Below are 11,105 nucleotides of genomic sequence, written 5' to 3'. Positions count from 1 at the left end.
AAGGAGGCGGACTGGATCCCTTTCCTTCCAAGCCAGGAGGGAGGAAAAGATCCCGGTTCTCTGAGCAGCCAATACGTAAATCGTTGCAAAAGGTGCTTTCTTTCATCCCGTCCTACTTAAGGGTTAAATGCATACGAGTTTCGATTCCTAGAGGGGGAAAAGAGCTGGCAAGCCCTCCATAGGAAGTGTCCCCTCTCACAAGAGTTCCCCTTCCTGTCTCCCCTTTTTCTTCTTCCGGAAAGAAACAGGGGCTTTGGTTCCTCCGAAGGGGACTTGAGCCTCCCTACGGAGCTCGTTTCCCCCCCAGGGTCCGCCCCAGGGAGCCCAGAGACGGGGTGGCGGTGAGTCCCTCTGCTCGGGTCGCAGGGGAGGGTTTGGTGGAGGGGGGATGTGAGGTGGGGTTGGAGGGAAAGGGGTGTTCTGGCCCCCCCAATTAAGCCTGGCTTTTTGATCAGGGAAGGTGCCTTAAGGAAGAGCGGGGGTGGCCCAAGAGATTTTGCTGCCTGAAGCCAAGGGCCGCCTGTAGTGGCTCTTTCAACCGCCAGGATCTCCTCCGTAGGTCTTCGGTGGGAAAGGAAGTTGAATTTGGGGAAAGCAGGAGAGACCGAGGGAGATGCACCTCCAATCCCTCACATAGGAGGAAGACCCAGAAAATGGTTGCCTTGGGAAGACCTTCGGTTCTTTTCCTGAAGGGCAAGGAGTCAGGGCGGGGGGCTGTGTGTAGTTAGCGGTACAGCCTCCTTCTGCCAGGCAGCCCAACCCTCGAAATCAGAAGGAGAGAAATATTTGGGGCTTGAAAACAGTGCACAAAAAACCACATCCACCAAGCAATCCAACCCTGGAAAAAAAAAGAGAGAAAAATAAATACAATCGATTGGGAGAAACTGAACATCACAGCAAAGCTCCGATGATAATGCACCCCAGACTCTCAAGGGTGTACGTTCATTTTGTGCTCAGTTGAGTAGAGATTGAGGCTCTAAAGCGTTCGGAGGGGCCGATTCCTTTAACCAAGAAAAAGCCTTTTGAGGGCAGGGGAACTACGGTTGCCTCCCTTTAGGTGCCTGGTAGTGGAGCCGGAGGCTGGGACTTTAGTTGAGTAGAGAGTGTTAAATTTAATAAATAAATTAATTTAATAAATAAATAAATAGTTTTGAACAACCACCTCCATGCCTCTCAGGAATACAGCCAACCTATCTGGTCTTGGGCCAGTTTCGGGTTGATTGCAGATGAAAGAGCATCTCCAGAAGAAAGGAACGGTTGATTCACTTCTAAACAAACTCTTGTCTTGACAACCTTTAACCACGTTGCCTTATGTCTAACTTAGTTTAAGGCATGTGATTGCTGCTATTATCATTAATAACATAGAAGAAAGCTTGAGGAGGACTTGTCAAGAACAGAAAGGATCCTGGGGAGAGCTTAGGGCTTTAGGGGGTGACCTCTTGTGAGGGGGAAAAGACGAACCCATTTGGGGGGGAGTGCAGTTGTCGCATCTCAGGTAAAGGGAAGGCGTGGGTTTCAGCTGAAAGAACTGCCCCAGATCTCTTATTTCTCTTTTGTTCTTCACATTTCGGGAAGGAGACCCATTTCCCACATTTGGCCTTTGCGCATCCTCTAATAATTATTAACTGCACGTCTTCTTCCTCTTGCAGAGCGTTAGTAGCAGGGCCTGATGGTGCAGCCTTTGCCCTAAGAGAGACCCAGGGGTGGCCTCTTTGGACTTATTTGGAGGCTTTGCTGGAGTACAGCTCAAAGATGGATGAAGAAGACTCAGCTGGCATTTCAGCAGAAAAAGACCCTTACACTATCCAGAGTGGAAGGAATGAGGAATGCTGGGAAAGAAAGAGGCAGAGCATCCTGGATGAGAACATTGTCAGATCAGATGCACAGCAACAGCGCTTCAGGCTGTTCTCGTACCAGGAGGCAGAGGATCCTCGAGAGGCTTGCACCCAACTCTGCCATCTTTGCCACCAGTGGTTGAAGCCAGAAAAGCACACTAAGGCTGAGATCCTGGACCTGGTGATCCTGGAGCAGTTCCTGGCCATCCTTCCCCCGGAGATGTCCAGCTGGGTGAGGGAATGTGGAGCAGAGACCAGTTCCCAGGCAGTGGCCCTGGCCGAAGGCTTCCTCCTGAGTCAGGCCGAGGAGAAGAGGCAGGAAGAGGAGAAGGTGAGACTGCTTTTCTTCCGGGTCACTGTGAAGCAGGGGTGGGGAGCTTATGGCCTCTGTACCCCAGAAAGCACAGAAGAAAATACACCTCGAATTTTACACATTGTAGGAGAATCAGTCTCCTTGATAACTATCCGCTGTCCTCTCATAATAGAACTTCCTCTGCTGGGAATTCTGTATATCTTTTTTTTTCTTTTCTTTTCCATTTCAAAATTTCCTTGGTTGGACCCTCAACTGCTAAATCAGATCAGAAACCTCTCGGTGGACGTTCAGTACAATTTCTTCGCAACCGAAAAGACTCCATCAGACAGCAAAGAGAGTATTTTCCCCCGAAGGGAGGAACGTGAGGGTGTTGGAGGCGTCCCCTTGAAGGGTAAGGATCTTTGTTGGGAAATTTGCTCTCTTTCTCAGGAGTTTGTGAGGGATCCTTAATCTGCTTTTCTTGTTTGCTGTGTCTTGAGGGACAGAGTATTTTTTTTTCATGCATCTTTTCTGCAGTTCAGAAATGTTTTTTAATTTTCAGTACTCACTCTCGTATATCTCATTTTGCAATCAGAAGATGAAATGAAAGAATCATTGTTTTCCAAATGAAATGAGGAATAGCTGGTAGAATGCAGGGCAGACCCTGAACAAGCCAAAGCCCAACGACCAGACTTGACTGGGTCATTCCTTGCACGTTCTTTCTCATGTATTTATTTACAAATCTGATTTCTGTCTCCTGCGTCCACCATTAACACCTTCCAGACCTCATGGCTTTTGCCTTGTCTTTTGACCTTATTGCCCTTTGAGATCAGAGAGGCTTATGCGGGCCCTGACCCTGGTCACCGAGTCAGCTTTCGTGGCCTGTTGGGGACGAGGACACGGGTCCCCTGAGTGTCCATTCGACACCCTCAATGCTATTCGCGAAGGCTTTCACGGCCGGGATCTAATGGTTGTTGTGGGTTTTTCGGGCTCTTTGGCCGTGTTCTGAAGGTTGTTCTTCCTAACGTTTCGCCAGTCTCTGTGGCCGGCATCTTGCTGTCCTCTGAAGATGCCGGCCACAGAGACTGGCGAAACGTTAGGAAGAACAACCTTCAGAACACAGCCAAAGAGCCCGAAAAACCCACAACAACCACCCTCAATGCTCTTTGGCCAGTCCTGTCACACACACTTCTCTCCTTCCTCTTGGGAGGTGTCGTTTCAGGCTGGAAAAGGGTTGTATCCTAATCCATTTCCTTTGGATTGTGATTTGAATTGCCCCGAGAAATCTGTGGGTTTGTTTTTAATTTCTCTTGCAGGGTCTGGAACGTTGGCTGGGACTAGAGGTCTCCTGTCGCTTCTTTTTGATGGGGAGGACCCGGATCAGGTAGGAGGGGCCAAGGATTTTGGGGGGGGGGATCCTCTCCTTCAGTTTCCGTCTGGGGAAGCAAAGGACACAATTTCCTTATGGGAAATCTGGGCCTTGAACTTGAAGGCACAGCCTTCTCCCTCCTGCTTTCCTGCCTGAGGAAGGGGGATTCGAAGGCAGCCGGGCTCTGTCCTGGAGGAAGAGTGAGATCCCAAGGACTTGTGGCAATTGTTATCAGGACGTTCCCCCCCAGGAAGGTACGTCCCGATCACCATGAAAAGGGAAGCCTTGCCTTCCAATCTTAACATTGGTTCAGATTCTGTAGTAGGTTCTTTAAATGCGAAGTAGAAACATTTTCTTTTCTTCCAGGGTCCAGTGACCTTTGAGGAGGTGGCTGTCAACTTCACCCAGGAGGAGTGGGTGCTGCTGGATCCGGACCAGAGATCCCTCCACAGGGAAGTCATGGAGGAGAACCGTCAGATTGTGGCTTCTCTCGGTAAGTCATTGTTTCCCTCTTTCGCACGGAGGGCAGTGACAGCAGTATCCACATTAGAGCAGTGGCCCCTCTCACACATGGGGGGGGGCGTCTTTTACGCAGGGGTGGGGAACCTCTAAGGCCCCCCAACATTACAGAATTCCAGGCCCCCCATCAACCCTGGCCACCCTCGCCAGTGGTGAAGCACAGTGGGAAATGGAGCTCATGTCCATCAAGGGCAAAGGTCCCCCCCTGTGTTAGGGAGAAAGTTTGCCTTTATGTACAAGCTGAATTAAGGGATTTCTCTGATAAAAATGGAAATTCTGGCTTCTTGTGAGGAACAGAACAACAGGGTTGTTTTTTTCCTCCAGATGTTGAGGAAAACATTCTAGCAGCCACAGGACCACTTGAATTTCCCGTTAGCATCGCGTCACTTCGCAACAATGAACAAGGGGAGCAGTGCTTAACAGGTTTGTGTTTATTTACCTACTTAAACTGTGTACTGTACTCTGCCTTATATCGCAGGCTCAGCGTATATTGCAAAGCTGCATGAAACAATATTGAAAAATAAGATAGTTATGTTAAAATCACACACAACAAAAGTGAAACATTAAAAGATTGCACTAGACCCTAAACACGCCATGATCTGAAAGGCTCTAATAACTAAGCACATCTCGGCGGGACACTAAAATGATTCCAGTGTGGTCACCAGTTGTGACTTCAAGGGGAGAGAATTCCACATTCAGAGTCGTACAGTAGAAAAAGCCTTCTCCCGTTGTCCTAACACATAATGGTGAGACACAGAGGAGGGTTTCCTCAGCAGATCTGGGTGATCAGAAAGGCAGAGAGAGAGAGAGAGAGAGAGAGAGAGGCGTTCCTTCAAATATACAGGTCCAGAGCCATTAACGGCTTTAAAAGTCATTGTCTTACCATAATTGTACTTGCAGATTCTTCAGAAGTGGTGTCATGTGGGCTCCGAAGGAGTTATCTGTAAGCAGTCCAGCCGCTGCATACTGGACTTGCTACAGCATCTGTTTCATCTTCAAGGGGAGAACCATGTAAAGTGCAGTGTAGTACTCTTAACTGGTAAGCTACCAGGGCATGGACTCCTGTAGCCAGGTTTTCTCTGTCATAGATTGCAGAGAAGTCAAAGCTGATTCCAAGCCCCCTGAATCACTGAACACACCTGAGCCTCCAGAAACAAAGATGAATCTAGGGGTACCCCCCCAACTATGCACCAGGCTCTTTCAGAGGGAGTATAAATCCATCTAGAATAAATCTATCCAATACCTGAACTTGGGAACCACAGAGCCTCCATCTTGTTGGATTCTGGGTTCAGTTTCTTGGCCCACATCCAGCCCATTACAATCTCCAGATGTTGGCCCAGCACCTGCACAGCCTCAGCTGACCCAGATTGATAAGGAGAAGTAGAGGTGTCATCAGCATATTGATGGCACCCAACCTTTAAACCCCTGAGGACTTCTCCCAGCCTGGGCAATAGTATTTTACCATGCAGTACCCCACAGCTTAATCACTAGGGCTTGAAAAATGCACGCATCCACTTGTCTGTGACAAGTGAAAAATGCTGCTTGACAAGTCACAGCTCCCTCCCTCCCTGCTTCCTTCCCCTCTGCTGTATCTTTCTCTCTAATTCTGCAGTCCTCCCCTCCCCCCTCCCATTGCAAAAGGAAAACTGCCCCCTTCTCGCGAGAAGAGAATTCAAGCGGCACATAGAGATATAGCTCTGCAGCAGAATGTAGAATAGTCCCATGCTGGAGAATATGGAGATTCCCGGTTCCCAATTTCAACTGAACGGGGGCACATCCTGGGGTGGGAGGGAACCATGGCTCCTTAAAAGGCTGGACGCTTTTGCTTTCAGTTTTATTTTTGCTGGAGACATTCAAAAGAAAGGCATTCAAAATACAAGCTTCATGCCAATCCCAATAAATTGCAAGGCTACAGTCTGGTCATGCTGACTGGTGAAATTTTTGACAGACTGGTGAGACATTCTGAATTTTTTCAAGCCTTGTTAATCACCTTGGGGCTGAGCAGAAGTACTCCGGGGTCACTCATAAGAACTGGTTCCGAAGAAAGGAATGGATCTCCTGTAATCCAGGGCATCCCTGGTTATCCATAAGGGCACCTAAGTTGATTTCAGTATTGAATCTTGGCCTCAGATCTTCTCTATTCACTTATCAAGAAGCAAACTGCTTCAAAGAACATCTTTTTCTTTTGTTGCAACATTCTGTAAAAGCTTCCATCATATAACAAATTTTCATTCTCGTATGTTTAACGCAGGTTTCTACATCCATTTTGTTATGTCTCTTCATTAATTAACACAATAGGTAAAACATAACGTGAGTGTCATTTTAAAACACACTCCATTTTTTTCCTTTTGTCCGTTTGCATTACATGAGTGATCTCTTTACTTTTTCACAAAAACTGTCATGAAACTGAATGAGCTAAAAGCAAAAAACCAAAGTTCGCTGCTTTTACATTGCCCCGTAGCACTTAAAGCACTCTCTGGGTGGCCTACAAATTAACTGTGCAGGCTACACATTGTCTCCCCCACCCCCACCCCCAGTAAGATGAGTACTCATTTTACTGACCTTGAAAGAGTAGAAGGCTGAGTGAACCTTGAGCCAGTTACTTGGGATTGAACCCTGGGTCACAAGCAGAGTTTTGGCTGCAGTACTGCAGTTTTAACTACTGCACCACCAGCTACTTCTGCCTTTGATACTTAGCTTTTGTATCAAAACAAATGATTGTACCGTAAAGTGTAAACTGTCTCCCCATTAGTTCTTCAGTGGTAATTAAATCACTTTTAACGCACCACTTTGAGGCACATTTTAAAAAAACGTTTTGTTTTTAAGGCAAAATCTCTGCACCGCATTAAACTCTTAAAAATAAATAAATTATTAATAACTGCTTTTTTGGGCCCATCATGGTTTCAGTATTGGATCCTGGCCTGAAACGGGATCGTATTGATCATCGCTGTCCTGCAGGAATGTCTGAAGCTGCCCAGACAGCACACCTTCAAGCACCTGGCCTTAAAAGGAGATAATGGCAAGAGGTGGTTGTTGCCCCAGACCTCTGTGTCCACAGAGGTTCCCGTCAGGAAAGGGTGAATTTTTCAAGGCTGGAGATCCCATCTCCTAGGGCAGTGGTTCCCAACCTGGGGTCGCCAGAGGTTCTTGGACTACAACTCCCAGAAGCCTTCACCACTCGCTCTGTGGTGCCCAGGATTTCTCAGAGTTGCAATCCAAGAACATCTAGGGAACCAAGGTTAGGAGCCACTGCCCTACAGGAACAAGGCATTGACCGCCTTTTTGACCCACCCAGGCAACCCACCCTTGCTAGATCTTATCAACCACAAGGTATGCATGTATTGGGTCGGACCGAATCAAATGTTCTTGCCCACATCATCCGTTCCGATAGGAGCAGGGGCTGGTGGTGGGGGTCAACAACATAGCCAGTGGGCAGGGGCCAGTTTATCCTCCGCTGAGCCATTTATATGCCGCCCTCCTGAGATCTTCTTGAAGGGAGAAGTTGATTCCCCCAAATTGATATTTTTCCTATGGGGGGGGGGAATGGTGTGCTCACGAGGAGGGATCTATTTCGCTCGAGAGGCTATTAAGGGTAAAAAGTTATATTTTAATCCATTCAGAGAAGATCAAAATCCAGAGAGAGAAGCAGCCCATGTCAAGCCTTCAACCCCCCCCAAGAGTTTATTGGGGTGGGTGGGAACCAATGAAAGAATAAAAGAAAAGAGAGGCCACAGGCGAAACCGAACCGAGAGAGTTCAAAATGCTGTTTCCAGTTCTAGCTACCATGCTTCACAAAGAAGAACCAGAGGGACATGTTCTCCAGCGACTTAGCTCTTTCCGACTGAAGGGCCTTTGGTTTGCCTGGAACAGAGACTTAGCTGCAGGGCCAGGTGCCTTGGTCTCCACGGGAGACAAGATTTTTTTTCCCCCCAGAGAGATGTTCTGCTCCTGAGGAGACTCTCCTGAGTAGCTGCACCCTTTCCTTGGGTGAGCTTTGCCGTCCACATGTTGCTCATGAAGGCCGTTGGAAACTTAAGAGCTAGAGATGGGGGTATTCGTATACGAATACGAATATTCCGCCCACAGGTGCAGATAACGAGGGTCTGCCCCCCCCCACAGGGCCAGACCACCCACTCGCGACAGATTAGCCATTCCTGGCAGAAGGCGGGATGATGAGCCTCTCTGCCGGGTTGCAGAGTGGCTAATCCATCGCGAGAAATAGCAATGGAATCGTGATTGCTTGGTGAGTGTCCCCGGGGGGGGGGCAGACCCTCGTCATCTCCACCTGTGGTGGGGATATTCGTATACGAGGACCCCCGTCTCTATTTAGAGCATTAGTCGGTTGGTGTCTACAGGACTCGGCATCTCTTCCCCAACATCAGGCCTCTGTGGGTTGGGGTTTCATCCCCACTGGAAGGTCCCTCTGAGGGAGCCATGGTGGAAGTTCTAGACTGAGGTACCGTGTTTCCCCCAAAATAAGACAGGGTTGTAGCGTTCTCTATTTAATTGATCTATGGTCTATGTTATGTAATATAATGGTTTATGAATATTAATGTTGCAGAGAGGCGGAGCCGAGACAGATGTTATAAGAGGCGGAGCCTGAGTCAATATTTCAGTCAGAGTGTGTCGAGATTAGGTGAATCAGTCAGAGTGTGAGATTCAGTGAGTTCAAGTCAGTGTGTGGAGATTAAGAGTCATCTATCTTAAGATAGAGTCACGCTCTGGGGCTTGAAGGTCAACCAAAGGGGCACGAGGGTGGACGCCACAAGGGTCTTATATTAATTTTTGCTCCAAAAAAAAGCGCATTCGGGCTTATTTTCAGGGGATGTTTTATTTTTTTCGTGTACAACCATCTACGTTTATTCAAATACAGTCCTGTCATCTTCTTCTGGTTGCTGCACAAGGGTGGAGGGCAGGGTTTCACTTAACTGGGGCTTATTTTGGGGGTAGGGCTTCTACCATCCTGAAAAATCATACTAGGGCTTATTTTCAGGTTAGGTCTTATTTTGGGGGAAACAGTATATTTTAGGAGTTATGGGCTAAACCACAGTTAACTGTGTGAGGTGAGAGAGAAGGATGCAGGTAGCTCTGACCGCATGATTTCAATACATTTAAGGACAGGTTGCCTTGGAACCTCACCCACACAAATTAATGCCATGTGGCCAGTTTGAGACCTTAGCTTTCCTTAGAAGACAGTAAGAGGAAGTCAGTTTCATATTCCTTGATTTGTCAGGGCTGTGTTTTAATAAATCCTAAGTTTTCAATAAATTCAGAAATAGGGGAAGTGGGAAATGTTCTCAAGAATGTGCAGGGCAGTAATCATATATGGCCACAGTGCCCATTTTTGCTCAGGTTTTTGCCCATTTCTGCAGGGCCCTGCTACTTCTCTCCTGACATTGTTCACCTTTCAAGACCTAGTTGGATCTTTTAGACCAGTGGTTCCTAGTAATCAACAGCATTCCGTGTCTAAATCACACTGGCCATGTGACCACGGAAAGATTGTCTTCGGACAAACGCTGGCTCTATGGCTTGAAGAGCGGGATGAGCGCCGCCCCCTAGAGTCGGACACGACTGGACAAAAATTGTCAAGGGGAACCTTTACCTTTTTATCCAAGTAATCATAAGCCAGAACAGATAGTGGTTTAGGCTTCTGGGAGTTTTAGTCCAAGACCGTCTGGGAAACCAAGGCTGGGAATCACCGATTTAGATCTTTTTTTTCCCCTTCCAGAGACTTCATTCTCTCCCATTTCAAATTCAATCTATTCTATGTTTGTTGTTTTTCCAGCAGATCAAGAAAATTATACCAGAAGAGAGCCCTACAATTGCACTGTATCTGGGAAATATTTTGCTGAAGGTGTGACACTTACGCTTCAGGAGAATGTCCACGCTGCAAACATAGATTTCAGGAACAAAGGATCCGGAGAAGGTTTTGATAGCAAACCACAATTCGTGAGCCACCACAGCATGGAAAGAGATGACAACAGATATCAGTATCAGGAACATGGGGAATGTTTAGCCAGTAATTCCTTCCTTCGGGTGGACCAGTGTGTGCATACAAAAGGGGAATTGTGCAAATGTCAGGAATGTAAAAAAGGATTGTTTTGCCTCTCAGCCCTCAGTGATTCTCATATAATCCAGATAGGAGGGAAACCGTACAAATGCCAGGATTGTGGAAAAAGTTTTATGTATCCTTCAGCTTTTCTCATGCACCAGCGAGTCCACACGGGAGAGAAGCCATATCAGTGTCAGGATTGTGGGAAATCTTTTGCTAGGAATTCACGCCTTCTGAAACACAAGAGAGTCCATACGGGAGAGAAACCCTACGAATGCCAGGAGTGTGGCAAATGTTTTGCTCAGAAATCAAACCTTGTATATCATCAGCGAGTCCACACAGGAGAGAAACCATACAGATGCCAGGAGTGTGGGAAATGTTTTTCTCGGAATTCACACCTTCTGAATCACCAGGGAGTCCACACTGGAGAAAAACCCTACAAATGCCAAGACTGTGGGAAATGTTTTGCTCAGAATTCATATTTTCTCGAGCACCAGAGAATCCATACTGGAGAGAAGCCATATGTGTGCCAGGAGTGTGGGAAATGTTTTGCTCACAGTTCTAACATTCTCAGACACCAGAGAGTCCACACTGGAGAGAGACCATACAAATGCAAAGAGTGTGGGAAATGTTTTTCTGAAAATTCAGATCTTCTGAAACACCAGAGAGTCCACACTGGAGAGAAACCATACAAATGCAAAGAGTGTGGGAAATTTTTCTCCCGGAATTCAGACCTTCTGAAACACCAGAGAGTCCACACAGGAGAGAAACCGTACAAATGCCCCGAGTGTGGGAAACGTTTTGCTCAGAATTCACACTTTGTCAATCACCAGAGAATTCACACTGGAGAGAAACCATACAAATGCCCAGAGTGCGGTAAATGTTTTTCTCTGAATTCATACCTTATGAGACACCGTGGAATCCATACTGGAAATAAACCCTACAAATGTCAGGAATGTGGGAAATGTTTTGCTCAGAATTCAGATCTTCTTAGTCACCAGATAATCCACACAAGAGATTGGAATTCATGTATTGTGA

The 11,105-nt window shown here is 47.1% G+C and overlaps 1 protein-coding gene across 1 annotated transcript in view; it reads left to right on the top strand.

Annotated features, from left to right (window-relative positions):
* The first annotated feature begins 118 nt into the window (after positions 1-118).
* Positions 119-11,105, top strand: part of LOC110071370 (uncharacterized) — a 29,257-nt gene continuing 18,270 nt past the window's right edge. Inside the window, 7 exon segments of the mRNA XM_078388204.1 lie at positions 119-341; positions 1,650-2,166; positions 2,413-2,539; positions 3,444-3,511; positions 3,863-3,989; positions 4,340-4,438; positions 9,801-11,096. Coding sequence (XP_078244330.1) covers positions 1,753-2,166; positions 2,413-2,539; positions 3,444-3,511; positions 3,863-3,989; positions 4,340-4,438; positions 9,801-11,096 — 2,131 coding nt within the window. The 5' untranslated portion in view covers positions 119-341; positions 1,650-1,752.

Source organism: Pogona vitticeps, chromosome 2 (assembly GCF_051106095.1).
Source record: "Pogona vitticeps strain Pit_001003342236 chromosome 2, PviZW2.1, whole genome shotgun sequence".
Classification (NCBI taxonomy): domain Eukaryota; kingdom Metazoa; phylum Chordata; class Lepidosauria; order Squamata; family Agamidae; genus Pogona; species Pogona vitticeps.
This window is presented reverse-complemented; position numbering and strand designations above follow the sequence as displayed.